The following is a 27,580-nucleotide window of genomic DNA, read 5'->3' on the forward strand; positions in this document are numbered from 1 at the left end:
CACACACACACACACACCCCGCGCCGCCAGCTCCCCCTCCGGCGTTTATCGCTATTGTTCTGCGAGGTTGAACCGGGCCTTTTAGCTCCACCAAGGAGAGAGGGGAGGGTGTTGGTTCCCAAAGACAAACGCAGGTTCTTAAAGCTCCACTTCAGACAAACAGAGGCTCTGAACAATGCAAGAACCCGCGCCTTTCTGACAGGTTGGCTCACAGCTTCAGGACCCACTTCTGAAGTGGGTCCACCTTTGTTGCAGTTTCTCACACAGATTATCATCTGTGTTTTTCATATTTTGCAGGCCTGAGCAGAGTAATCCCCCCCGTCCCTGTTGACCGCACTGGGTTGGGATAAAGAAAGCAGCCTATCAGCATGCAAATCTCAGTGATGGAGAGATGCTGTTGATCCTCCCGGTTTTTGGCTCAGAGTTTGTTTTTTCATTACATAATCCCGTCCCATCCCTGTGCTTTGGGGCCTGACTGGGTGTGGTTTGGCCCTCCGGGGTGTGGAGGCTCTGCCCCCTGCCTCAGAGACACACGAGGACCCTCGGTGTGGGGACGTGGTGAGGGTTTCTTCTTTCGTGTCCCGCCCCGCACGCCGGCACGGGTGTGACTTGACAGCCTCGCGTCGTACTGCTTTCTGGCCCAACTCCAAGGTCTGTGCCTGCAGGTTCTGTGCCGGGTCGTGTTTCAAAACACTTAAAAATCCACTGTGTCACAACAGCTGAGCCGAACCCACTGTAGAAGCTCTGGGTATGTGGGCGAAACCCTCCGGCTCACCAAACCTGATGTGGGTAACCCTACGAGAGCCGAAACGCTCAAGCAGTCGCAGCAGATTATGCCATGTCCGGTTTCCCATTAGTAGTGTGGGTTTCTAACTCTTTGAAGGAACCTCCAGACTGAGCAGCAAGGGTCGTAGTGTCACCCTGAGCGGGTTGTCGGGTCATGAGGATGTGTTTAGGACAGAAGTTTCTGTCTACGAGCTGAGATCCAGCTGTTTTTTTTTTTTTTTTTTCCAGTGCTACACGCTGACTTTTCCCCTCTCCACACCTTCTGCTTCCCTTTCCTCTTCCTAACAACGCAGAGGAGCTCAAAATAAACAGGTCTGTCATCGTGGCGGTGCTTCCTCTGACCCCTGGGAGCCTCCAGGGTAGGGTGGGCGGGGGGGACTGGAGAAAGCCTTGTCTCTTCGTTTTGACTTTAAGAGAGCTCGTTTAGGATTGTGACGTGAACGTTGCTCTGCATGACTGCGAAAACACAGAGCCCAGTGAGGCGACAGCACAGGTCCGGGCGCTCCGTTTGTTGTGTGGACAGATGTTGAGCTGCTGAAACGCTTTCACAATCTGCAAAACCAAAGTCTTATCTGGCTGTGGACGAGGCCTGCGTGGCGTGTTTGCATTGCCAGTTTGAAGTGCAGCATTGTGTTTCTCACAGATGTTTGTGACAGTCACTTTTCCTTTTATTCCATAGGGACAACTTGAAGTATATATATGTTTGATTAAATTACAAAGTAAATCCTCACATTAACTTCAGGGCTGGGAGGTAAAATGTATTTATTTTTTTTAAATGTGTTGCAGACTTGGATGACCCTAAATCCATTGATTTTTGTCAAAGTTAATCTGTGCCGTTGCTTTAAGAGTCGGCAGAATCGTCGACTGTTTGTCCCAGTAGACTTACCGTAGCTTCTCGTAGTGCAATCACATCCATTATTTTATCCCTTTGCTGAACCCTGAAAAATATCTGTAATAATTGAAGTTAAAACACAACTGTGTTCAGTAAACACGACTTTCCAGTGATGAACACAACACTAATCGTGTTAGCTTATCTGCGATGTTTTCAAACAGTTGGCATCTGTGCTAACTGTTGGTCAGCAGCCTGTGATCAACAAGGTCTTTTGACATGTTAATGTTTAATCTTTATTAGGCATAAAACTATATAAATAATGTTTATTTATGTTTAAATAAGCCATAGTCATTTAAGTCAGTGGTCCCCAACCTTTTTAGGTCCACGGACCGGTTCATTATCAGACAGTATTTTCACGGACCAGCCTTCAAAGGTGTGGCGGATAAATACAACAAAATAAAATGATACCAACGGCATGAAAACGGGGGTATTTTTTACCTCTACTCCCCCTAATGTTCTGTGTTTAAACACAGCCTTTAAAATAAGATGCACCACAAATATAAAGTGCACGAAGAATACAACTCACCATAACGCTGAATCAGTGGGAGCCCTGCGCCTGTTTTTCAGTACAGAGACGGTCCCATCTAGGGCTTCCAGACGTTTGTTTTTTCCTGATTTTGCTGCTTGTGGGTTTGTTTTTAGCGGTAACATATCACGTGACCTAGATAAGCATGGTGACGCGCATCAAAAGTGAGTTATAGACGGATGTAGTGGAGAGAATCTGGTCCGTTTTAAATATAAATGTCCTTCAGACTCCGGGAAAAAAAAAAAGGAAATACTGTAAGTTAGTTTTTCCTTCTGTGCGGCCCGGTACCAAATGACCTGTGGACTGGTATTGGTCCGCGGCCCGGGGGTTGGGGACCTCTGATTAAAGTTTAAAGATGATTAAAATGCACCAGTAATTGTTTTATAATCACATTGCAGCTCTCAATCGTTGTTTTTTTTAAATTAGTTTTTTCAGGAACAATTTTCTGGTCTAGAATCAACAATAAATGCTTAAACAAAGCTTAAGGACTTATAAAATGTCAGAGTGCAAATATATATATTTCTCCTGTGTGAGAGCTAACTCAATCGTCTGGATGCAGAGCTCATCTAAACGAATTTGCGTTAGACGTTGGCTGGTGGCTGCACCCTTCGGAGAGTTTCACTTTCAGTCCCGCACCTGTGGACGTGGGAAAGCTAACTCCGTTCTGCCTGTCGGGATCTGTTTTAGCAACACACACACAGGGCTTGAGCGTCGTTTACGTCGCTCACTTTAAAAAAAAAAAAAAAAAAGTCTGAGTGTTTGTTTTTGAACTGTGGGACTGAGGGATGAGGCAGTGCTGCAGCTGTCGTCATTGTGGTTTGGAGGCTGGCGCTCTGCTGGCCGTTAGGATGGAGCGGTGCGTGCTGGCGCTGCACTTTTAGGCACCGGGGCTGTCTGAGACCAAGGCTAGGCTGGGCTGGGTGCACTGTAATTATTGAAAGACCAAGTCAGCCGTTTGTCGACTTGATTTAGGTCCCTGAAATGTAAGCCCAAAGTCGTACATTGCACTCTGCTGTTTGATTATAAAACAGTATGTTAAAGCAGTGCTTTTAATATGAGGTTCTTGCCCGTTTATAGACGGCTCGACAACTCGGACAGAATTGCACTATTTCTCCAAACTCTAAAGAGCTAACAGCTAGTCCGAGTGGGGTCGAAACCAAAGCGGATTGCCGATTTCCTAAAACAGAGCTTTGTTGGTTTGTTTTGCAAGCACAAGTAGCAACTAGCATTAGTACTTCTGGGGGTATTTCTGCTGAAACAACTGTAATGTGCAGCTGATGATGGTGTTAAGGTTGATCAAGCAATGTTTGCATGAACCCCTGGGAAACATTTGAAGGAGGATGGCTTTAATCCACTTTATTCCTGGCCCTGTTCGCTCATAAATCTGGGAAGAATTAAACTTTCTCCAAGCCTTTCAAAGAGCTAGCTTTTGTACTCTGATTGGTGCATGAGGCAGTGTTTTGTAACGGGCCATTTACAAGTTTACATATGGGAGGGGAAGCCTTTGTCTGGCCATGTCCCTGTGTCTTTTAGGACACTGTATGACCACAACTGCGTCTTGTCTTTCATTCCCATCGGAGTCGTCGCAGGTTTGAGTCGTTTAATCCCAACTGGAGGCAGATCAAAGTGTACAGTATGTGTTTTTGCGCACACGAACAACGGATGGCGGTGTTTTGATGCGTTTAGTGAGGCGTGCAGACGAGGTGGAGGATCAGAGCATATCTGGCCTCAGCTCGTCCTGCACAGTCACAGAGACGGTAACTGATCTGGCCCACAGGCGACCCACTGTTATATTGACTCTCTGCTTGGCGGCTTGTTTATTCAGAGCTGGGTTTTGCACAAGAGTGGACACTGGCTGCCCTCTTTTAATCTGAATATTGCTGTACTTTATTAAAAGATGTCTTATGTTGTGTAGTTTGCCTGGTTCTCCATTCAACCTGCTTGGTGCCCGTAAGTCTTTTTTTTGGTGAAGTTACTTTTGCCGCCTGCTCCTCCATTCCTTTTGTACCAGTTAATCCACCCACCCCCACCTATCTCAGCACTGCGCCCGAGGGGTGGATACGTGGTGCAAAGTGCGGACAATAGGTCTGCCTGTCTGCTGCTTTTATAACACTTGAAACTCATGTGTGCATGCAAACCCAAGATGACTCTGGTTGATGATTGACTGTCCAGTGAGTTGTTTTCACCTCTGTCGGCTTGTGGACTCGGCAGCACGGCGTGCTTGTTGCTGTTAGTAAATGCTGCTGGGTTTTAGAGCAGATCGTAACCCGTTTCCCAGCAGCCTTTGAGGCCACTGCTGCGATTAGCCTGGGGTTTATGCAGTTTTTTTGACCGTTTTACCCTTCAAGACATTGTGGTTTTTCTGTTCTAGCGTCACTCCACCACCTGCTCCTAATGGCTCTATTGAGAGTCTTGTGTTCGCTTGGTGCACGTTGTATGGCTGCGATTAGAATAATCTGCATGTCCAACCGCACTTCGAAGGCAGAATTTACATCTAGCCTGAGGCTCATTAGAGACAAACTCTGCAAATCCCTGTCCTGTTTTAGTGGTACGGTCCTTCGGCTGTTTGTGTGAGTTTAAACTGCTGAACTGTTGATGGGAGATTCATGTGAGGAGTTGAGTCGGTCCCATTTCAGCAAATATGATTAGTTTGTGTAAAATAATTGCAAAGACTGTATCTGCACAGGAAGCTTCATAGTTTGTGAGCAATATCTTAAGATGTTGGACTCAGATTGTTGGAAATGACTTTCAGCTACTAATGCATCAAATTCTATCAGAATATCTACAAAACGGATTGAGTTATAAACATTTTTGCGTTTGCGAATGTGGTTTAATTGGGTTGACTCCAAAATACAAGCTGTACATATCTTCTGAAAGTTTCATTATAATCCATCCAGTCGGTCATGAGATATTTTGCTAACAGACACGTTCAGGCAAAAACGTTATCGCCTGCCTTTAGCCTTCCAGCGGCAGGTTATTTATTCTTTTTGGTTTAAGTTTTATGGATTTGGTTTACATTTTGTTCATGCTGAAGCTCACTGATCAACACATTTATCAGTTGTTTTGTTAATTTTTTTGTGGGAATATTCCTCTTTGTAATGCAGAGATGCTTGATAATGATTGTGGAAAGAATATGATGTACTAATGATTGGAAGTATTTGATTAACTTAAGACAAGCAGTTGCATCTTCACTACTGCCAGCCAGAAGTGTGTTTGTGTGTGTTTGTTGGATAACGTACTACAACAGTTACTCTGTGTCCTGGTGAGACTGTAGCTTTTTCTGACATGTGTACTGTTGTCAGTCCTGATGGCTGCTGATGGGCACATGAACTGATGAGCAGCATGATTTTAGGCATCAGCTGCAACAAACCCATATTTTCCTCCTTGTCCTGTCATCACAAGGCTCTGACAGCTTTACTATTTTAGCTACTATCATTTGAATTGAGATCACCTGACAGAAAGGCTTTGTATTAATAAAATTGGGGTAGAGGAACAAGACGTTTTTTATTATAGAAGTAGTTTAAAGTCACAATAGTTAGCAAAAATTAAACGCTTAAAAAATGGGATTGACAACTACGTTAAGATAAGATTGAGTTCAAAATACATTTAGTGATCTTGAAGCACAATTTCTAATTTCACCTGACATCCTAGAATAAACTACTTTAGCTGTAATTTTAGACCGTCCAAAGCATCTTAACCAACTTTCCTCCCATTCTGACGTTGATGAGTTATTTCAAAGATGGGCAGAATTTAAAAATGGCCGACTTCACTATAACGCAGGCCTCTGGATCAGTGATGCACAATATATCAAAACTTATTACAACGTCTAGATCGCTAAAGATCACAGCCACAAACTGGATGCCTCTGCAGAGGGGAATAATCTGTTACAGCCTGCTTCTGACTTTATTATTTGCAAGAAGGAAAGTGACATGTGGGTTTGGTGGGGATTCTAGACAAAGTGTTATTGCTTCTTGGTTTCACTTCTGGTTATGTGGAAAAATGTCCCCAAATGCTATAATATGTAGGAATATAGCATGTTGAGCTTCTCTGCCTCTTCTGTCAGTCTGTTTTAGAGACACATGTGTGTGTGTGTGTGTGTGTGCTTGTTCATTCCAGCAGCAGATCCAGTTTCCTCTCCTCGTCCATCTTTCATCAGTCTGTGTGTGTGTGTGTGTGGACAAAGTGCTCTCCCTGCGATGCAACAGAAACGGCACCGCTGCCTTGTATGGTCACTCTGAGCAGCAGAAATATACACACAGCTTCTCATTTCTTCAGGTCCGTTTATGAAGCAGCTGGCTCAGAGGTCGTAAAGTGAAGTGGGAGCAAGTGCTGAATGCGTCCGAGCTCAGGGTTCTGCTTCGGTCTTTGGTTCCAGCAGAAACTGACCGCCCTCTTCCTGTCACCCCCTTCTGTCCGTGTCACAGATTCACTCGGGTTGGGCTGAACTCCCAACAGACAACAACATCTGAAAGTGATTTTTGTAAAAACCCTCCTCATGCTGCACCTTATCAACACATTTTGAGCATTCCCGTTGCCTTGCGAGTCCAGCCACCTTAACCGGCCCAACACCGGTCTGTTCTCACGTCCGAAGGTGTGGTTCTGGTAGGAATGTGAGAGTGTCGGTGGAACTGAAAGAATGCAGGAAGTGGCGGGGTCACCAAATTTTTACCATTTCAGTTTTTGTCTGCGTGTTTAAATGACAGTTTTACAGCGTGCAGGTTTTGATCGAAGACACTTGCTCGCACGCTCCCTGCTCGTCTTCCATCGCGCTCGGCCCTTTCTGTGACAAAAGCAGGACCCAGATGTTGCTGTTTGGAAAAGTCTGCAGAGTTGGAATGTGGGCAGGTCGGATGCTGATTCTTCAGATTGTTCATACAGATTTGGCAGCAGCACGTCTGCGTGCTGTGTAGACACGGGGCGGTTACTGTTTTCAAGGTAAACCATGGTTTAAAAGTCACCGTGTCAAAACAACAAAGTCATACAGTTCTTCTGGTTTAAAAGTCTAAATGCTAGATGACACAGACGGGCCTTTTTCCTCCTCTGTGACTAGCAAGGCCACCTGTCCCCTCCCAACCGGTCCATCCTCCACATGTTCTTAATCCGTGAAATAAACGATGCATGGTAGCGCTATCGCTAACTGGGTCAGGCAGTGATCGAGCTAATTCATTCTTTTCTCAACTCTGATGAAATAAAACATTTTATAACCTACATTTAAAAATTCTGCGTGAAATAATCTCTGTTTTGATACCAATATTGTTATCAATGTGTAAAAAAAAAAAAAAAAAAAAATTAAGAATGATTAAAATCGTCAAAGATTGCGAGAATTTACAGCTGATTCCACAAATGATAGATAAAAGAGCCAAGCAGGAGCTGGCACTTTGACTGCTTTGCTCATGTGTTATCTACGAAGAAATAATCTGAAAATTTCTAGCCAATCAGAGCGATTCCTCAGCTTCAGCCCACTGTGAGAACAGAAGCTCCAGGAAGTTAAACACAGGACTTTCTACTGCTGCATGTTTAAAAGCTGGATTCATTTAGACCCATTCTGAGGATCAGTTTCTGACAATAAATTGATAACCAGTAGACTAATTTTTAAAAATTCCAAATGTTTTGGATTTGTCTGTAAAACATCTATCTAAACCTTAGTGCTCATTAAAATAAGACCATATTGTCTGGTTGTACATTTTTGTCCAGCAGATAAAGCACTCAGCCTGTCGACCAGAGCACTGACATGTTTAATCCTACTTTTATTTTATTTTAAGTAATAGCAAGTAACTGGAGCCTGGTGGCTATTTTGGATGGCTGTTTGCTACTCATGATTAGCAGTGGTTTTTGACATTTTGGCAAATTCTCACAACTTAGCATTTGGAAAAAGTCACGTTTCCCTCCCTCACCCCAAATACAATCAAAAAGAGTGCCTCGAACTAACACGCTGAAAACAAATAGATGGGTATGTTTAAATGATAATGAATGTTTAAATTGCTTCAGGAACTCTGGCGGCACTCGGTCTGCTTTTTGCAGTGTTTACCTTTTTGTTTTTTGACACCAAGCCTCCAGTACGAGTATCAACTAACCCTCCTCCAGCTGTCTGCACAGTACGTCCCTAACCCCTGCCGGGCTCCATGCTGCTGCTAAATCCTGCTGCTTGTATTAAACAAAGTATTAGAAGTGACCCATTTCGTCTGACGGCACTTCCAATACCTTGACATTTAGAGGGAGACCGGCAGATGCAGCTGAACCGCCTGAAGACATCAGGAGAATTCAGTGACACTTTAGACAATAAATCTATTAGAAGTGGAACATAAATTCAACAAAGAGCTCTTTCTCTGTCTAGACTATCACAAGGTAATCTGACTACAAACTCAAACACATTGCCGCACAAAGGTTAATGCATTTATTGCATCAGGTAGACTGTAGTAAGAAGGAAAGGTTACAATTTTTTTTTTTTTGTTGTTGTTAGTAATATTTGGAGGTTGGCTGTTTTAGCCGTGGTGAGCGGTCTGTGATTTGATTAAACATCACGTGTCCCTGCTTTGGGTGGGGTTAACGATCCGCCGTGGTGTCTCAAAGTGTCAGCTGGTCAGACTTGATGCCTTTAGTTGCCCAGGAGGGAGTCATCACATGAGGAATGTTGTTCATGTTTGCAAAGCCCCCCTCCTGGCTTTAGAAGCTCCGCTGGTAACACTTGAAATGTTGCAGAACCGTGTCTGAGGTTTGAGGAGTCTGAATCTAAACGAGCCCAACAGGTTTTTCCAGAACAACTAACTAACCAGTGGTCTGTTTGCTCATGAGAACATCATCCTTCACATTGAGACCTCATCTAGCTTGTAATTTTAGCTTACCAGATGTGAATTAATGTGCATTTTAAAAGAAATTGAAGTTTCCAGAATAGTGTGCACTGTATCTCAGGTTATCTTACAATCTTTAACGTGCATAGATTCAGTGATTTGGTGGCTTGTGCCTCTTGTGGTGGTCTCATTATTGCAGGAGAAGCGACAGAACACCTTCATATTACGAACATGTACGTCTCTGTTAGCTGCTGTTGCTAAAAGTTGTGAAAATGTGCAGGAGGCAACAAAGTAATCTGTCAATAATGCAGAAGAGATTGTTTAAATTTGTGTTTTTATGCTCTGTAATGAATAATACTCCGTTCATACTTGTTTTTTTGGGGGGTTATTTCAGATGTTTTGACCCGTTTTCTGATTATGGCACATTCCTTCCTAAGAATTATGTTTTAGTTATTTTCTTTCCACCCTTAATGACTTGAGTTGAAACATTAATGGGTTACAAATTGGTTGATCACTAAATATCTGAAAATAAAGTGCTTCAGTGTTTTTTTTTTTTATAAATAAAATCCATCTGAAAAGGAGTTACTGTAACTAAAACACAGCTCTGCATCCATTTTTATTTTTATACAGAATTCGACAGCAGATAACAGGAGAAATGTTTTTTTTTTTGCACAAGAATAATAAAATTCAAGTTGCCAATTGACCAAACTGGTTAATTTAAAAAGAACTAAACACTTCTCTCTGCAGTGTGTTTCCTCGTGTAGCCTGAGAGTCAGGTGGAGGCGGTGGAGTTTGGACTTTTGTTCCTGCAGCCACGACTCTGTGAATCACAAACTGCTGCTAGGGTTTTATAGCTGCTGCCTGGAACCTTATATTCCCCGTGACAACCGAGGGGAGAAATGTCTCCGACGTCCTCCTTCCCGCTCGTCATCAGCAGCTTGTAGGATTGGAGTTCTTCCGGGCGTCGCGGGGCTTTTCACAGCTCAGTCAGCCACATGTAAAACAACTCTCTCTCTCTCATTAGCATGGTTACTCATCATGACAAGATGTTATAGTGCTAGCAGGAATAATTTCAGCAGCACATTGTCCAAACCAACATGGGGGGCAAATTACTAAAAACATTTTGTTTTTACTAAACCCATGTCAGAAATTTTAAGACAGAAAAATCAAACCAGTCTGATTAAAGCGACTGCAGAGGGCTGACACTAACGTGCAGCGTTTGTGGAGACGCTGCTCATCCTGAAAGCAGACTTGGCATTAAGCTTCATTTTAAAACCTAAGATGAGGCGACTGTAGTGGAGTTTTACAAAGAAGGAAATGCATCATCGTGCCACAGTGAGCCAGCTTGCTGTGACGCTGCTTCTTACGTGGCCAATCTTTGAAAACCACGACTATTTCTGTGTGCATCACTTGTAAAACTATGAATGTACCTCCAGTTTATGGTTTTATTTGTTTTGGTTTTTTTTTGTCCTGATACATTAAGAAGTGGGAGGAATCTGAATTTTTAAAAAAAAATTTTATTTAAGGAGCCAGTCCGGTAAACAACCTTCATTTGAAACAATTATTTGTAAGAAAATTAATTGAGTTAACCCCAAAATGAGCCAGTAGCATTTGTAGACCATAGATCCAACCAGAATGTGTGTCCATTATTGGTATGTTGTCATCCAGCCTGACATATAGTACTTGTTACCTAAAGAAAAACGAAGCTTGTTTTAGTCTCTAAGCAGGTAGTTTAACTGTGTTTGAAAACATTTTGATTGGAGAATTACAATCTTTTCCCCACAGTAGAAAGTCATTAGCAGAGGGGCCAAATGACCCTCTGCCTAAGAAGATAAGTTTTGGGTTTTTTTGTTTTTTTTTTAAGAGGAAATCTGGAGACAGTTGGGAGAAGAAGAGTATTCTGGAGGGGGTGGGAGGAAAGAAGGGCTGTGGATTAGAAGCAATATGTGCTTTAATGGGGAAAATAATCCATGGTGGATCCAGCATATATTCCATACTTTCACTGCGAGAGATAAATAAATCAAATGAACCTGATCTGAGCTCTAAAGCTAGTATGATCCTGCTCACGCTCATCCTTCACAGCTTGTTTTTAGCTTGTCTTTCTCAACAGATGTTCAGATTTGTCACTTTTTTTTCTCTCTAGATTTCTCTGCTGCTGTTGCCAGTCTAAAAACAAATTTGTCAAATCACAGAATTGCACAATGACCATGTTGAATCTAAACAGGAAAAGAAAGGCCTACAAATTAGACTATATTTTGTGTTTTTTAGCTCCTCCGTCTTCAGGGAATGATTTGGCTTCTCCCAGCTTTTAGTGCTCCAAACCACAGCTTTATTTTTTTTCCTTCAGTTTCCAGATGTTTGTTTTTTGTTTTTTTTGTTTTTTTTGGTCCTTCCCCATTTGTATTTTTCCAAGATGCAATTTTCCCTTCCTATAATCTTTTAATGAGATCTCAGTTTCTGCTACTATTAGGAATAGAGGCTCATCAGATCTTATTTTATAACGCGTTCTGATGGTGGTATAGTTAAATGGAGTGTTAATAATGGAACGTTACTGCTTTCACAGAGACTTTTCTGGCATCCTTGGGCTGCTTGCTTCCTGTTTTCAGTCTCCCCCAAATTCCTCTGAGGCCCCTCGACCATAAATGGTTTTTCCTTTGGCTGTGCAGGATGTGCTTATCATATGAACTCATGGAGATGTTGCAACATAAATGAGCATTTAAGAGTTAAATTTTTAAGACTGGGTTGGAGTTTATTTATTTATTTTATTTTTTCCCCCCACAGGACAGTAAAGTGTGGGAGCGAGAAGCCACTGAAGACGGGTGTGACCCTCCAGACCAATCCGACAGAAGCAAGGTGATATCCACACTTTAGGAGTGGGATGAAGCCGGATGGGGTTACTATGGAGACCACAGAGCCTACTGAAGCGACTGCACTAGCGGAGCCGTCCTCATTGCAGGAAAATGTAACGGAGGACGCCCCCTTTCAGCCGAAGGTAGAAACCGAGGCTGCTCCAAAGGCCAAAGATGAGCCCCCAGCAGCAGAACCCAAAGCAAAATCAAAAGCGGGTGGAAGTAAAACGCAGTCTGTGGCCTCCGCTGGAGCCTCTGGATCCAGCTCACGGGTGGGAACCGCCTCACACCGCACAGTGAACAATGTCAAGTCCTCTGCTGCCGCGCCTGGAGGCAGGAAGACGACAGCGGCGGCGGCTGCACCGAAAGCCTCAGCAGCAGGAGCTGTGCCTAAACGACCAGCGAGCGCCGCAGCCGTTTCCTCCACAGCTAGGAACCAAACTAGAGCGCCGGACAAGAGGCCTGTCGGACCTGCCAGGACGACTACTTTGCCCCGAACCACGGTGACAAATGGTACCAGAGCCAAAACAACGAACGGCACTTCTAAGAGACCTGCAGCAGAGGCTCCTATTGGGGCTAGACCCAAAACCACAAGTGAGTCTGTGATGAGTCAAGTAGATTTTAAAACTTGTTGGAAATCCTACAGTTCTCATTTCCCTTCTTGTTTTTGTTTTTTTTCTGTGCGTAGCTACAGCAACCAGAACGGCAACTTCCACTGCTCCAAAACCCTCCACTGCAGCAACACGACCTGGTACCGCATCTTCTAAAACCACGAGGTATGGCTGCTGCTTACCGTGTGTGTGTGTGGTGGGTGGGGGGCAAATGTACAGGTCTAATAACGCCCTCCATGTCTGAGACTGTAATGATCAGTTGAGTTTTCCTTTCTGCCTAAAGAACAGGGGAGACGGACGGATATCTGTTGTGGTCTTTGGGTCATTTGAGTCAGATTTGCTTGGTGAGTCACGTTTGTGAAACGACCCAATACAGAAGGCCTTAACAGAGCTGGTGACACCGAAGAACTGCCTCTTTGTTCCAGATAGACACCCCCCCCCCGGCAGGAACCAGACCTACCTCCCCAGGGCAGATAGCTGTTCACTTGGATCATCCTCTTTTTATAAAGGGGCAAATGCTTTGGACAGACTACTCCTGTTGAACTCAACTCGTCCTGGTTGTAGAGTTTTATAGAAGAGTTTTTTTTCTTTTATTTAGCAAACAGTAACTAGAAATCACTGACTTGTGTTTATGTGGCTCCATACTTTACTTGATGAACACATTTTAAAGCAAATGTTTTCCATAATACTCAAATCGAATCGTTCCACAGGATGTAATGTTCTGTGTTAAGAGACTTGATTAGATTTGGCACCCACTTGACTTCCGTCTGGGACGTGCTGATTGAGTGATTTAAAAGGCAGAGCTAGCCTTTGTGTTTGCTCATTTGATTGTTTGAAATCTCCTTTCTGTGCCCCAAACATCAGTTTCTGTACATGTAAAGTGGATACTGAGGTGCAGAAAACTGAATGTGTTTATAGAAAGGGGGGGGGGGGTGGTAACTGTATGAACGGTGTTAAAATGTTCCTCAGTGTTGTTGCTGAGTTCTTAACTGATATTAAAAATAATTTGTGAGCATATTCCTGTTTCTGGCTTGAACTTGAAACCACTTTCCCTTAAATCAATTTCCACAGGAACCCCCCCCCCTCCCCCCTTTTACTAATCATTAAAGATCTAAGTATTGGGCTGATATTAACATCCTAGATGGGGACAGGCATTCATGGGCATTATTGTTTAGTATTGGAGCAGAGGAAATTGATAACATCTAATCACTTTCCACACGTCTCTCAGTAGCTGCCCCTTGGACTGCTGTAAAAACAAATATTGTGTTAAATATCCCTGTTAGACACAGAGCTGCTTTCAGTTCTGTCTGCTGCTGATAAACTGTTAGATTTTAGGCTCTCAAGATTGGTTTACTCTAGATTGACAGATTAATATCTGTCAACCTGAAGCAGATGGTCGTAGTGGTAGTAGTAGTAATAATAATAAATTAGACAAGGCAGATTTAGCTACTGGATTGTGTTGGTTTTGGTTATGCGGGTGGAGAATGTTGATCCTCACAACATTTGACAAATGTCCCATAAGGGCCAGATTGAAGATCTGCTGATCACAGACGGACACGATGTGAGATTCAAACGTAAATATTAATCTGACCTTTCAGTTACACCTTCCATGTGGATAAGGACCTTGGCAGCTTTCATTAGGGAAATGTTATTTTAGGTTATGTGATCATTTACAAAGAGAAAACGTGTTTTCACAGATGATGATAAATGATACCTGCAGAGTACCTCTGCAGCAGAAAGACTGAATGGCTTTACTGCGGTGCTGAAACTTCACCCTCTGATCATCCATCTGCACCTTTTAACACTGACATAAAGCAGATCTTTGTATTTGATCAATTGAATTTAGTTTTGGGAAATGTCCTCGTTTTATAGCGCTCCTCTGGAGGGGCTGCTTCCTGCACATGTTTGTAGTTTGGCTTAAAAGAAGGACTTAATCAGCAATTTAATTTAAATTTGTCATTTTTATTCCAGCACACATGCTGCAGGGTGAAGAGTAGACGAGCATCAGCTCCCTCTGAGCTTTACTTTGTGGGTGGAGCAGTGTAGGGTGTGCACTTTGATGCAGCGATTCAAGCATCAGAGTCTGACAGCAGCTCGTTATCCAGGAGACTGTTAGACAAATGTTTCATCAGGACACCAGTGGGTGTCTCTCCCCTTTGGGAAATATTTGTTTGCACAACTATATATACATTTTTCTTTCTTCTGACAGATAGTGATTGTGAAGTTGGGTATAAAGATGTTCACCCAGTGTTGGGACATTTTCTAGGGTTTTTATGAGCAAGGATGGTATCAGAAGTTTAAATTTGACTCTGGTTAAACATTACCCAACTTTGCATTTGCTGTAAACTAGTGTCTGGTTATCACACAAATGACTGACTCTTTAGGTTTTTCCTGTTTTCCGAAACTTTGTTCCTGTTTGTGGTCAGATAGAGGAGCAGTCTCAAAGGTTTTTATTTATTTAATTGAAAATACAACCACGCCTTCCACTCACTTCTCCTAAGCCAGTATCTCACTGGGCTGCAGCTGTTGGAGACTCAAAACTGAGAAAATGGATAAATTCACTGAATACTGCGTGTTTGAGCCACTGAGCTGTGCAGCTGGTTTTGAAAACTAGTTCATTTTGAGCACTGTGTATTCTTGGCCTTGCACATTATTTGTTGCTGTACCCACCTCACATGTGGAAATGAAAACCCCACTTTTACTGCCTTGTGCTTGTCTGGCATGCAGTTGTCATATGAACACTTCTGAGGATTTTAAAGCACAGTAATCAAACTTTGTTTAAATGATTAGTTAAACGATGTTATTGCTGGAAGTGAAATCCAGACCAGGTTTATTTCTTGATGCCATGTAACCTCGTCTCATATGGGTCATGATCTGCCTCAGTGTCTGTTTTTACTGTGATGGCTCGAAACGCAGCAGAGGAATATTTAGTCATTTGGCGAATGAGCAAATGCAGTTACATACTGCGACTGTCAGCAGAAATTAGGTTTTGGCAGAATAATCCTCTGCATGTAGAGGATAAATGGAGATGAGCGATGAGCTTGCCACCGCTGCCTGGAGAAGAACCGCTCTGAAATATCAAATGAATTAATAACGTGCTAATTTATTCCTCACACTTTAATTTTCACTTATTGCTCAGAAATCTGATGCAAAGTAAACCCTATGCTTTAGAGGCTGGTAATGACCAATGTAAACGGTGAGACGCTGAGACTTCATCTCCTCCTGCTGCTTTCTGCACAACGTATCCAGAGTCGGGCCCAAATGCAAATGTATTTCTCCCCCCCCCTGACAATCTTTGTAAAGAGACTGCTCTAAAAGCGGCCCGTAGTGTCTGTGACAGTAACGGCGGGCGTCTAATGCTTTGTTGGAGCCGGGGCTCTTTGCCCGGCTGCTGCTAGGCTGCAGCGCTTCCTCTGAACTCTCCACTGAGCTGATTCAGGCTTTCGCTCTTCGTCAGGGAGAGGAAAGAAGACCTCCGCGACCATCAGGAATGTGAGCCGCTCTCAGGACGGAGCAAATCAGCTACTTTTGGACGGATTACAAGCCAAACAAAGCGCTTTGTTGCGATTCGTTTTACCGTAGGGGAGGGTGCTTTTAAACGAAGAGCCATTCATAAGGCTGGAAAAAACCACTGCTTTTATAAATGTTTGATGCAATCTTGGATTATACCTGCTGCCTTACTTGGTTTTGAAAAGGAAATGATATCCAGAGCTTATGGACTTAACGGGTTAAAGCCTTCTAGTCTTTAAAACTGAGGAGTCATGAGTGAAGAGTTGGGGAGAAGGCCTCAACATGTTCCTTCTGTTTCACATTTCCCATCTAATATCTGGCAAACGATGTGCAGCAGATTCTTTGCGAGATCACAACCGACGTAATGCATCTATGCATCTGTTGTAAACACTTGGGAACGCTGAGGAAGCGTAGAAAGCTCTTGTTTCTGCTGTGCCGATCTTTGAACACTTGTTTTGTCATTAAAATTACATGGACTGCTGTGTAGTGCCTCTCATCTTTTCAGCTGAGGTTTGTATTGATTTCAGTCCTCTGCTGGCAGGAAATGTAATCCATACTAATTCACAAACAGAACCACCAGCCATCAGCCACAGGCGGTGCGTAAGAGCGCAGTCATCAGAGTCCCATCTCTTGTTGCTATCCCTCAGACCCAACCTTTTTTTATGAATCATGACTCGTTATAAAGCCATGTCATAAAGGAGTGTTGTGTCCCTGAACTCCCTTATCCTCTGTTCACCGAACAATGAAGTCTGTGTATGAATAATTAATTTTTGTCCATCTATATTTCTATTTAAATGTTTGGTTCAGAGCAGGATTATATAGACTGCTTTAATATTGACCTTATTTCTAGTTGTGGTTTTCTTATATATAAAAACTTTCAGATCTGTACCTTGTTCTTGGTTTGTTTGGGCTATTTTCTTTCTTTCTTTTTTTTTTTGCTATTTTTTGCTAAAGGCAGAGGCTTTCTGGGTCTGACACACTTTCCAGAATTTGGACCGCACATGGCATCGCAGCCCAGATCTTCAGTCCGATGGCAGCCAATTAGAAAATGCTGCAGCGCTGACTTCATGTCTGCACAGTGGTTGTCCGATCTTGCAGAGACAATCTGTCATTGTAATGGCTATTGTGATGTGGGAGCGGCATCTGTGTGCAGGCATGCTGCCCCGCTGAAAGCCATCAGAATGCCTGTCATGGCATTAGCAGACGCAACCAAAACATAGATATATTGGTGATTAGACCTTCAAAGTTTCTGAAAGAGTTTTAATTTGAAACAAATGTCCCGAAGGATGAGGTTTTTAAGCATCTTCTGTTAGGACGCGGCAAGTTTCGGCCATAAAAACAGCAGTTTATATCTAAAATGTGCTCGGCAGACAGTAATAAACGAATCAAATGTAGATGGGTTTAGATCTATAAAGTGAATATGCACACTTTGATACTTTCCCGGTAGTTTTTGTACAGCACATCCATGCTCGGGACAAACTACCTGAGGCCCTGTTTAGCTCATTTAGACGCAAACCATGAGACAGGATATGAGGGGCTGTGGGTCATTTAAATAGTTAAGGGTCAAGACGATGTGCTTAATACAGAATATATTGTAAGATGGTATACTTCCTTCTGTATGCTCCGATTCTTCTGTTGTTTCTTTTCTTTTAAATAAATTTCATGAGGCTGTATTTTCCAGTATTCATTGCCACATTTCATTTCTGTATTCCTTTTACAAATGTTCACTGTACTCCGCCCCTTCTTTGGTGCACCTCTGTTCGGTACTTCCTGCTCTCCATTAAAAGGCATCGTGCACTAACAGGTTGATACGATGCAATCACACCAAAGGGTAACGCACAGATGCAGTCACTTTTTGTTCGTGCCATCTAAACATGTTCGTCTTTGCCTCCAGGCCCGCTGCAGTTCCTTCAGCATCTCGAGCAACGGCAACAAAACCTTCCACCACTGCAACTGCAAAACCTGCCGCTTCCAGAGTCACCACAGCCCCATCTGCTGGAAGGACCCTAACAGCACAGTCTCCCAAAACTGCTGCTGCTGCTAAGAAAGGTAGGAGGCCTTGTCACCAGATGCTGGTTGTCTGGAATAAGTTTGTGTAAATGCATCTCACATTATTGGTCTCTGCTGTCTGGACATTTTTAAAGGATTTAAATTTATTTTTTTCTTCCACCCCCAGCGGATGTTAGTCGACCACCCTCTGCTGCTGTGACCAAGAAGCCCACAACAGATTCATCTTCACTTGCTACCAAAAAACAGGAACCCTCTAAACCTACCACGAAACTCACCTCTGTTCCCAAAGGCTCCACAACAACCAAGGCTGCAGATGCCAAGGTGTTTCAGTCCAAACCTCAGCATCCTGCAAAACCCATCCCCACAAAGAGACCTGTAGCTGCCGCGCGGCCCCCTCAGACCAACAAACCGCCCCTGGACCGAACACCACCTGCTTCTCCGGCCAGCAAACCTGTTAGCGGCACCCCTGTGACAAAACGTGGAACCAAACCCACCCAGACCGTCCCGCCTTTCACGCTCACGAAGAAGACAGAAGCTGCAAATGCTGCCACACCTGCTGCAGGAACGCAGAGCGCAGCTGGTTCCGCCGCAGCTGCTGCAACTGAAGTAGAAACTCCATCAGAGGCTTCAGTGGCCTTACAGCAAGGATTGTCCAATTCTGCCTCTGCAGTGGAGGAGGTCCCCACCCATGTCTCAGACCAGCATACAGCAGCAAAGGAGGAACCAAAAGAGGAAGCAGCCCCCTCTCCATCACAAAGTCCTGTCAGAACCACGCCACAAACATCTTTTAGCGTGGAACCGTTAGAAAACAGTCCACCATCAGGAACTGTGCAAGAGCAGGTCTCCTCCCCAGCCAAGTGTTCCTCGCCACCTGTGGCCGGCCTGCCTCAGGAGAACGCTGACTCGACGACAAACCAAACTCCTCCCAAACCTGCAGCCCTCCCAGCAGCAGCCAAATCAGCCCCTCAGATGGCTCCTCCTGCCGATCTGAACGAGGAGGAGGATGAAGAAGAACGGGAAGGAAGCCAGCTGGTTTCTGTGTCTGAAATGAGTGGAACCACTCAGCCCACAGAGGAGTCTCGCCCCGGGTCGGGTGGACCAGCGGGAGGCTCTGCTTGGAGAGCCGGTGGCGCCTTGCTTTCCGAGCTGGACTCGGAGGAGGTGAGCGGCAGCCAGCAGGGGGCGTCTGAGCTGAGCGCCCCCGGCGTCCTGGAGGGCACCGAGAGCACCGACGACCTGGGAGACGGCAGTCTGAAAGGAGCCATGGACATGGAAGGAGCCTCCGCAGGTTCACCCGACTTCGAGAAGGTTCCCGACATACCTGTCAACGACTTCGAGGAGGACGATGAAGAAGATGAGGACGATAGCGACCGGGTGTGTGACATGGATGTGGGCTCGGAGCGGACAGATGAGCAGCAGAGACCCAGGCATGACAATGACGTTGACGAAGAGGAGGATGATGACGTGGAGATGGCCAGTGAAGGAGTCACGGAGAGCGGACTGGAAAGTTATGGGAATGCAGACGAGGATGACTTCGCTGACGATGAGAGGCTGGATAACTTGAACAGGGTGGCCCAGCTGCCCCCTCCCCCACCTGTGCTGCCTTCTGCCCCAGCTGCTCAGTGGGAGCACCCGAACCCCTTTGCAGATCCTTGGGCAGAACCTCTCCAGCCACAGCTGGTTCTGAACACTGCACAGGCTGCAGCAAGCCCTTTGGCAGACCCCATGCAAGCAGACTCTGAGACCCCAACTCAGACCCCAGCCCAGGTCTGGCCGGAGCAGGAACCGGCACTTTTCGCTCCAAGCAAGCAAGATGTTCTGCAGCATTCAAGTGCCGTGAGTGAGCCTCGAGATATTGAGGCCCAACAGAATATTGATGAGTCCAGACAAGCACCAGTGGAGACCCCAGTCCCAGAAACAACAATCCCCCCGAACAGTAAGACCAGCCCGCCTGAAGACCAGGGTGACCAAAATCCAGGTGCTGCTCAGACCGTGGTGCATTCCCTGCAGCCTGACCTGGGCATGCATCCGGAGAGAGGAGACGAGGATTTAGAGGAGGAGGCAGAACCAGAGACCCTCCCTGCTGATGAAATCCTCGAGGGTCCTGCAACTGCCCCCATGTCGGACCCTTCGTCGTCTTCAGGAACCGAAGACGAGGCGAGCGACACTGAAGGAGAAGCTCAGCTGAGCGAGTCCTCCAAGAGTCAAATTGTCATAAACACGACCTTCGACGCGCAGCCTCCGTCCCAGCGCTGCCTGTCCACCGTGGAGGAGGGAGAGGAGGCTGAGGGGGAGGAAAGGGAGAGTGGAGCAGGTGAAGAGGCCACCCCGCCCTCAGCCACCTCGTTGGCTTCCTACGGCTTCGACAGCGTCACGACGGCGTCAAACTCCAACGCCCAGTCCACAGAGAGCTGCATCAAGAGCCCGGGTATCTTCTCCCTGGAGGAGCTCCCCGAGGAGGCCAAAGATCTGGGTTTTACTCAGCAGCCTCCTGCCCAGCAGTGCGACGCTGAGCAGCAGTACATCGAGTGTGGGAAACAGGAAGCGGAGGCAGCCGAGCTCGTCGGTGAGGAAGTGTCTGCATCGGAAGAAGCCTCGGATCCCTCGTCAGCTCTGAGCAATGAGCCGAGGCCAGAGGAAATCCCAAATAATATTCAGCCTCCGTACTATTCTGCTATCTGTGAAAAGACTGAGGACTCTTTTGCAGGTAATGTATAGTTGTTAATCTCCCCGACTGCCCAAGTAATCACCCATAACTCTTCTGGCCCTGTTTAGCTTCTTTGTTCTGAAATCTCTGGGGGTTAGGGTTAGGGTTCAACTCCTGTATGTGCAATAGCTTGGTCCATCTACCTTTTTTTTTTTAATGTGTAAGTGTGCCTGGGTGTTTGGGTTCTGTTGGATTTAATGCAGAATTCCGTGGTTCCCCTGATCCGGCACGGATGTGACTTTTCTGTTGACAACAGGAAGAACATAACAGAAGAAATGTTCGTTCATTAAAAAGGATGGAGGATAAATACACACAAATTACTGAAGCTAATAAAACTTGATTGTTTGTTCATGTTTCAATCTGCTTTCTGACTAAACACAAATAATTACCTTTTTATTCTACTTTTTGCACTTTAAATTGTACCCAATACTTTTGCTTTTCCTTTTTGTTTTTGGCATTATGAACCTTAAATTTAAATAAAGATTAGGTTGTTTTTTTTTAACTGTGATGTATTCTTACTGTAGTTATGTCTTACACACACATTCACACAACTCTCTGAAAGGCAAAAGAGACCCACGTCATGCTGTTACACTTTCTATAAGTAAAATTGGTGTTAGTCCTGTAGAACCTTCTGTTTCAGAAGGAAAAAAAATGGACTCTTAAGTTTCGTGTTCTTTACAAGAAAGGAGAATATAAGGGTTGCGTTCTCTTTGAAAAACAACACATTTCATCAGTTAAGACCCATTTTTTCCTGGCTTTGCAAGCTGGCTATCGGTCTTTAAAACTTGGTGTGTTCCACTGAGGACCACCTCTAAGACGTCTCTGGTCTGGAAAACGTAACATTAGAACAAAATGTGTCGCGAACCGATGGCTCGCTCAGCCGGACTCTGCCGTCTGAGGACCCAAACGGCTGAAGGCCTTTCTCATCTCCAGAAGGAACCAGCTGCGCTCATTCCTCCTCTGCTGCTGTAACTTCCCTCCCAAGATCTGTGCGGGTGTGTTGCTGTTTTTATATTCATGTGGTCTTTGCTTCACTGTGTCACTGTTAGTGATGGAGCTTCTGCATGTCACTGCTGCACAACCAGCTGCATCTCATGGTGTTCAGGGTTTGAAATAGCTTGGCTTTAGGAGTTTTTTGTTTGTTTTAATGCTTTCACTCCTCTTCTAAAGCCAAGCTATTGCTGATTGACTTCTTTTTAGTTTGTGTAACGCTGGATGTGTGTAAATGCATGGGGAGCTTCTGCATGGATCACTGGTTGACTAACTGACCTTTATTCCTGGGTGGTGATTGTTTTTAAGCTTGCTACAAGCCTCTCTGTGATTGTTCGTCTCATCATGGTTGATTGCATATACAGGAAGTTTGGCTGCTTTTTGGCACATAAAAAAAAAAATCTTTCTTTTTTGGGTGTCACTTCTAAGATAAAATGAAATCATTAGAGGTTTGCACTTTTGCTCTCTGCACAAATTTTCCAACACTAAGACCCCCCCCACAAATGTCTTTCTTTGGGTCACTGTTCTCTGCTGTGTTCACTTCTTCCTCAAACTCCAAATATCTGTCCCCCCCCATTTATCAATTCAGAACCTTTCTGGTGCTGCAGGCAGACCCTTTGGGCTTGGCTTCACAAAGCTTCTTTTATTCTCTCCCCCCCCCCGCTTGTACTCACACTGCCCTGCTGTCTGACCCCTCTGAGTGACACTACTGTAACCATGCTTCCTGCTTCCTCTCACACACAGGCTTCACAGCGTTGCCTCACCCGCACTGCCGCGATCCCCCCGCGTACCCCAGAATCTACTGCGACATCGTCAAACCCCACGCCGCCGCCGTCCACTCGCCCAAGCTGAGCTGCGCCGACCTGCCGCCCAGGAGCCCCGGGCAGCAGGCGCGGAGCCCTCAGCTGCGCAGGCTGGAGCAGCATCAGAGGCAGCTGCTGGAGCTGCAGCAGCGCAGGGAGCAGCAGAGCCGCCCGCTGGAGGAGGCGGAGCAGGAGAGGAAGAAGAGGGCCGAGGAGGAGGAGAGGAGGAAGAAGGAAGAGGCCGAAGAAGAGCTGAAGAGGAATAAAGAAGAGGAACGAAGGAAAACTGAAAAGAAGAAGGCGGAGAAGCGAGCACAAGTGAGACGAGAGGAAGAGGAGGAGCTGAAGCAGAGGAGAGACCTGGAGCTGCAGCTGCAGCAGCAACAGCAGGAGCTGAAACAAAGACAGCAAATAATGCAGTGGCAGCAGGAGCTGCAGCAGACGGCACTGCTGTCCCCGTCCTCTGGCCTCTGCACCATATATGAGGCCCAGGAGAACAGTGACGAGGAGGATGAAGATGAAATCATTGAGCAAAATGTCCCGAAAGCCAAAAGGCCTAAAGCAGCTGCAAATCAGCAGCCGAGCTGTGAAACGGCAAGGTCAGATGAGGACAAGCACAGAGACTCGTCACTGTCTGGCAACCTCCCTTCAGACTCCACCCGGTCATCCAACAGCTCCTCCCGCCCTCCCAGGTCTCCGGAGCGGCCCCCGCCCCTCGACTTGGACTGGGGGAAGAAAGCGGACATAGTCCAGCAGCTGATCAATCAGACGCTGCTGCTGAACGGAGACGGTTGCTCCTCCCTGCTGCTGCTGCCCGGAGGCGCAGGAGGAACACTGAGCCCCCTGGAGAGCAGCCTGTGGCCCAGCCTGCTGCCTCCGCTCACCCCTCCCTCTGCTACGGTCACCTCCGTCAGCAGTTTCTCCCCCGAGGCCACCGGCAGCTCCCCTCAGGGGGAGTGGACGGTGGTGGAGCTGGAGACGCATCACTGAGGGACCTCTGTGTCTTTGCACTCACACACTTTTAAAAGGCCTGCAGGTGTTTCACAAAGAAACACACACACAGGGGAAGTTGTCTACATGAGATGCACCAAACCTACTGGGAACATACAACATGATTCAGTTAAAGATGTATTTCAGAAACATCTAACATTCAGTATGTTGTGACGTTAAAGCATTTTTGAATATCGTCCACTTCAGACAGGAGTAATTCTTTATTTCCGCCTGTTTTTAAAAGTTTGGGAAGCTCCAGTATTAAAACACAGAAATGTGACAAAGTCACTCTAAAGTACCAACAACCTTAAATGTGATCAGAAATGATCAGAGCTTGAAGAGTTATTACACATCGAACCCACAAACTGCTGCTCCTGTTGATTTTAAGGGATGTTCCTGCTGTAGACTGCTCTTTGACGAGCTAATGGCTAGTCTGACTGCAGCTGCTCTAAAATGGCTCCAACTTTCAGATTTCACATAGACTTCTGTGGTTATTTGCCAGCACAAACAGCAGCAACTAGCTGTAGCACTTCTGGTGCAGCCTGAGGCACCGATCAGGAATTTTATGGTTCTGTTGAAGTACTTTTAATGTGAAACTGATGGCAACAATCAGGTTTATAAAATGTTTGTATAAATCGTTATGAAGTGTTTAAGGGGAGCTGTCTGAAAAGAACAATGATCCATTTTGGGCTTGATTGTTTTCAGCCTCGCTGAGCTTTGGCTGTCTTCACACTGCAGGCAAAGGTAGTCCAAAACCGACTGACTGACTTTCTACCAAATCAAACCCAGGTCATTTTAATCTGTTCCTAAATCAGATGCATGTTTTTCTAAACCAGGGGTTTCAAATCTTGGTCCTCGAGGGCCGCCATCCTGCATGTTTTACTTGTTTCTCTGCTCCAACACACCTGGTTTGAATCAATGGCTGATTAACAGGCTTCTGCAGAACATGAAGAGGTGATTAAACCACTGAATCAGGTGTGTTGGAGCAGAGAAACAAGGAAAACATGCAGGATAGTGGCTCCAGGATTGGACACCCTTGGTCTAAATGGTCATATTGCATTTCATTCAATATTTACGTCACTAAAGTAGGGGTGTGTGCCTCGATCCCAGTGTTGGCGTGATGTTTGAGTTTGTTTCTCTCCTCTACATTCAGTACGCTGCTCCTGCTCTAGAAGTGTAATTCTGCCCCAGACTAGAGGGGAAGGGGGAAGATCCAGGGTAAACATCGGATGAAACGAGCACTGCAGATCGTAATGTCGTCTCAGATTTCAGTTTCAGTCCTGATGCGCACACACACTCACGCTAATGTGTGTGACATCCATATTTACTCCTGTAAACACAGAGTGCCCCACCTTCCGTACAGGCGGGACCCTTCAGGGCCGCAGACTGTCCACGGTCGTGTTTAAATTTTAGCATGAACGACCACAGAAATAATTTTGATTTGAGTATTAAGACCTACAGTGTGAACGGAGTCCATTTCTCCAAACTGAGGTTGTTCAAGGCGCTGTCTGCAACAGGTAAGATATTTATAGTTCATAAACATTTCACAGAACGTCACTTCAAATGATTTAAACTTTGACCTTAAAATCAAAGAACAGAGTAACGGAGCTAAAAGGTGCATTACACCCCAGATAGTCAAGAAAAACTACAACTCTCTGCGTTCTTGAGCAGCTGATTGTTGGGTCGGTGCGTAGGAGCTCTAAGGCGCTCGAACCATTTGTTACAAACGTTCACTTCACTGTGAAAACGAGCACAACATGCACTGCAGTCACTGTGGTGGACATTTCTCTTCCAGCCTACTGATGCAAAATCATATTGTTGGACTTTCTTGCCTGGGATGAAGTCTTTCAGGGGGAAATGAGCGAAAGTTGGCTCAAGAAGGCCTTCAGGTGACAAGTCAGTGGTTTGAGCTTTTTGTTACTTGAAATGAGAATTTAATTAAATTGCATAAAACTACTTAGGACTTTATCACATGATGTGAATAAATTAAAATGGAGATTCCCCCCCCGTTAAGTCTCCAACGCTGCCAGTGAAGAACCGGGGTCTCATGTGTCCCACAGAAATGTGAGTCAACAAACACAACACGACACCACTCACTGGAACCTCTTTCCTTCACCGCCCCACAAACACTCGATATCCTACACCACTCCAAACCCACACAGCCCCAGTCATGAGCTCACCCTGGCACGATCCCATAATGCATCACTGCCACTGACCAACAGGGCGGAACTGGAAACTCTTTATTTTGCTGAATCACTGTGACACATGTAAACACCCCATCTGGCAGTGCCAAATGAACTCCTGTCCATCTCCGGTAAAGTGATTGTGATTTCCACCCGTCTCTCTACATCCATCCTGCCAGAAGAGACTGAGGTCTTTGGAAAAGTGATCCTTTTTTTACCCTAGTGCTTTGGGAGGCAGGGAGGCACTTCATCCTATTTTTTTTTTTTAAATCTTACCAGGTGAAATCTGGAAACTATAGAGGAGTCTACTTGGTTGCAGCTACAAATAACTTTATTTTTGTTCCAAACTGAGGTAAAACAGTAAAGATTAAGGGAACGATCAGTCTGAGCTGTTCAGAACATCCAGTTCTTTGCCAAAGTTAATCTTTTTTTTTTTTTGTTTACTTTTCCTTTAAAACACTGGAGTGGGGCTCTGATGAGGCCTTAGTTATCGTACTGTACGTTTCTGTAGATTTACCATTTGTTGGGATTTAAATGTAAATGAAGTTTGTTCTTGCAGAAATGCGGTTCTTGGCACTGACTTTTAGTTTAGCACTCCCACCGTTCAGGACGGCGAGTCCAGAGGGGCGTGCCACGAAGCAGGTTTGACGTAGCTGAGCTTTCTGTCTAAAACCTGGTGTGACGAAACCTAAAACTCCGCAGAGAGGACGAGCTCTGATGTTACTTTAACACAGTCTCTGCGCACGTTCACATCACGTGATGCCTTTTCTACTCAGATTATTTCAGACGAACAAATAAAACGGGGACTCGATTCATGAGTTGCTACCTGCTGCTGTTTGGTCAGGACTGAACATCTTTAAAATAAAATGTGATGGTAATGTCCTGTACAGTTCCTCTTTGACCTTTGACCTTCGTGTCAAAGGTCCTTAAACACTTATTATTTAATCTGCAGCTTCCTAAGAGCACAAATACTCCCGTGCTGAGAATTATGCAAATTCAACAAAAATAATTTCTGGCTCAATGATTTTCGCTTAAAGTTAGTCTTTAGGCTATATTTAAAGAAGTGAATAAATACAAATACAGCCCTGAAAAAAATCATTGTATTGTGGTTAAATTTGAATAAATAGTAAGAGTCGATCAACCCCTACATGCGGCGCGCTGAGTAAGTTTTAGATGACTGTGGATTTCTGTGTTTTTCATATTTAATTAAAACAAATATTTAAACGTTGACACAGCAGGCATAATTACGCAGACGTTAAAAAGTCCATCAGTAACAGGAAATGGAAAATCTGAACAAATGAAGCTTCTGACAAGGAGTTGAACTGTGAACTCATAAAAGGCTCCGGAGCAGGTGATCAGTTCAGCCTCTCTGTTACCATGGTGATGTAGCCAGGCTGAAGGAGAAGCTTTATTCATGATACCAAAAAAAAAAAACCCTGACTTTCAGCTCAGCATAGCTGGATAAAAAGTTAATCTCACTTCCTGGTTCGACCCTCTGGTTTGTTAGTTTGTTTTCTTTGTGCTCGCTTTGATTCTTTCTGGGATTCTTCCGTTTCAACCAACAACCCAAAGACTCTCGCGCTTAAACTGACCTTTAGTGTGAACGTAGGAGCATGGGACCATTTCTTTTACGTCTGTCATGGCTTACTTACTCGCTAAGGTGTCGCACTTCTTGCCCAGACAAGCGTCCCCGCGATAAAGGGTGGATAGTTAAAACTCAGCAACGGTTCGTCCTCACATTGTTGTCTTTACATTTGCAAATTACATTTCTTTTAACGGAGCAACAAAGAGCACAGACGTCTCATTGTGATAGGTCTACTGCTCCGGTCGTGTCCAGAACAGATTTGGACCAAACATTTAACACAGTGGTGTCCAGTCCTGGTCCCGGCGGACCACCATCCTGCAGGTGATAGATGTTTCTCTGTTCTTCAGCAG

At 45.1% G+C, this 27,580-nt stretch overlaps 1 protein-coding gene across 1 annotated transcript in view; it reads left to right on the top strand.

The window, feature by feature from the left end:
- si:ch211-214c7.4 (nascent polypeptide-associated complex subunit alpha, muscle-specific form) overlaps positions 1-27,138 on the top strand; it is a 27,698-nt gene extending 560 nt beyond the window's left edge. Inside the window, exons 2-6 of the mRNA XM_017427750.3 lie at positions 11,774-12,435; positions 12,530-12,617; positions 17,857-18,011; positions 18,139-20,679; positions 22,414-27,138. Coding sequence (XP_017283239.1) covers positions 11,871-12,435; positions 12,530-12,617; positions 17,857-18,011; positions 18,139-20,679; positions 22,414-23,462 — 4,398 coding nt within the window. The 5' untranslated portion in view covers positions 11,774-11,870 and the 3' untranslated portion in view covers positions 23,463-27,138. The remainder of the gene's footprint in view (positions 1-11,773; positions 12,436-12,529; positions 12,618-17,856; positions 18,012-18,138; positions 20,680-22,413) is intronic.
- Positions 27,139-27,580: the final 442 nt, after the last annotated feature.

This window comes from Kryptolebias marmoratus, linkage group LG3 (genome assembly GCF_001649575.2).
Source record: "Kryptolebias marmoratus isolate JLee-2015 linkage group LG3, ASM164957v2, whole genome shotgun sequence".
In the NCBI taxonomy this organism is placed as follows: Eukaryota; Metazoa; Chordata; class Actinopteri; order Cyprinodontiformes; family Rivulidae; genus Kryptolebias; species Kryptolebias marmoratus.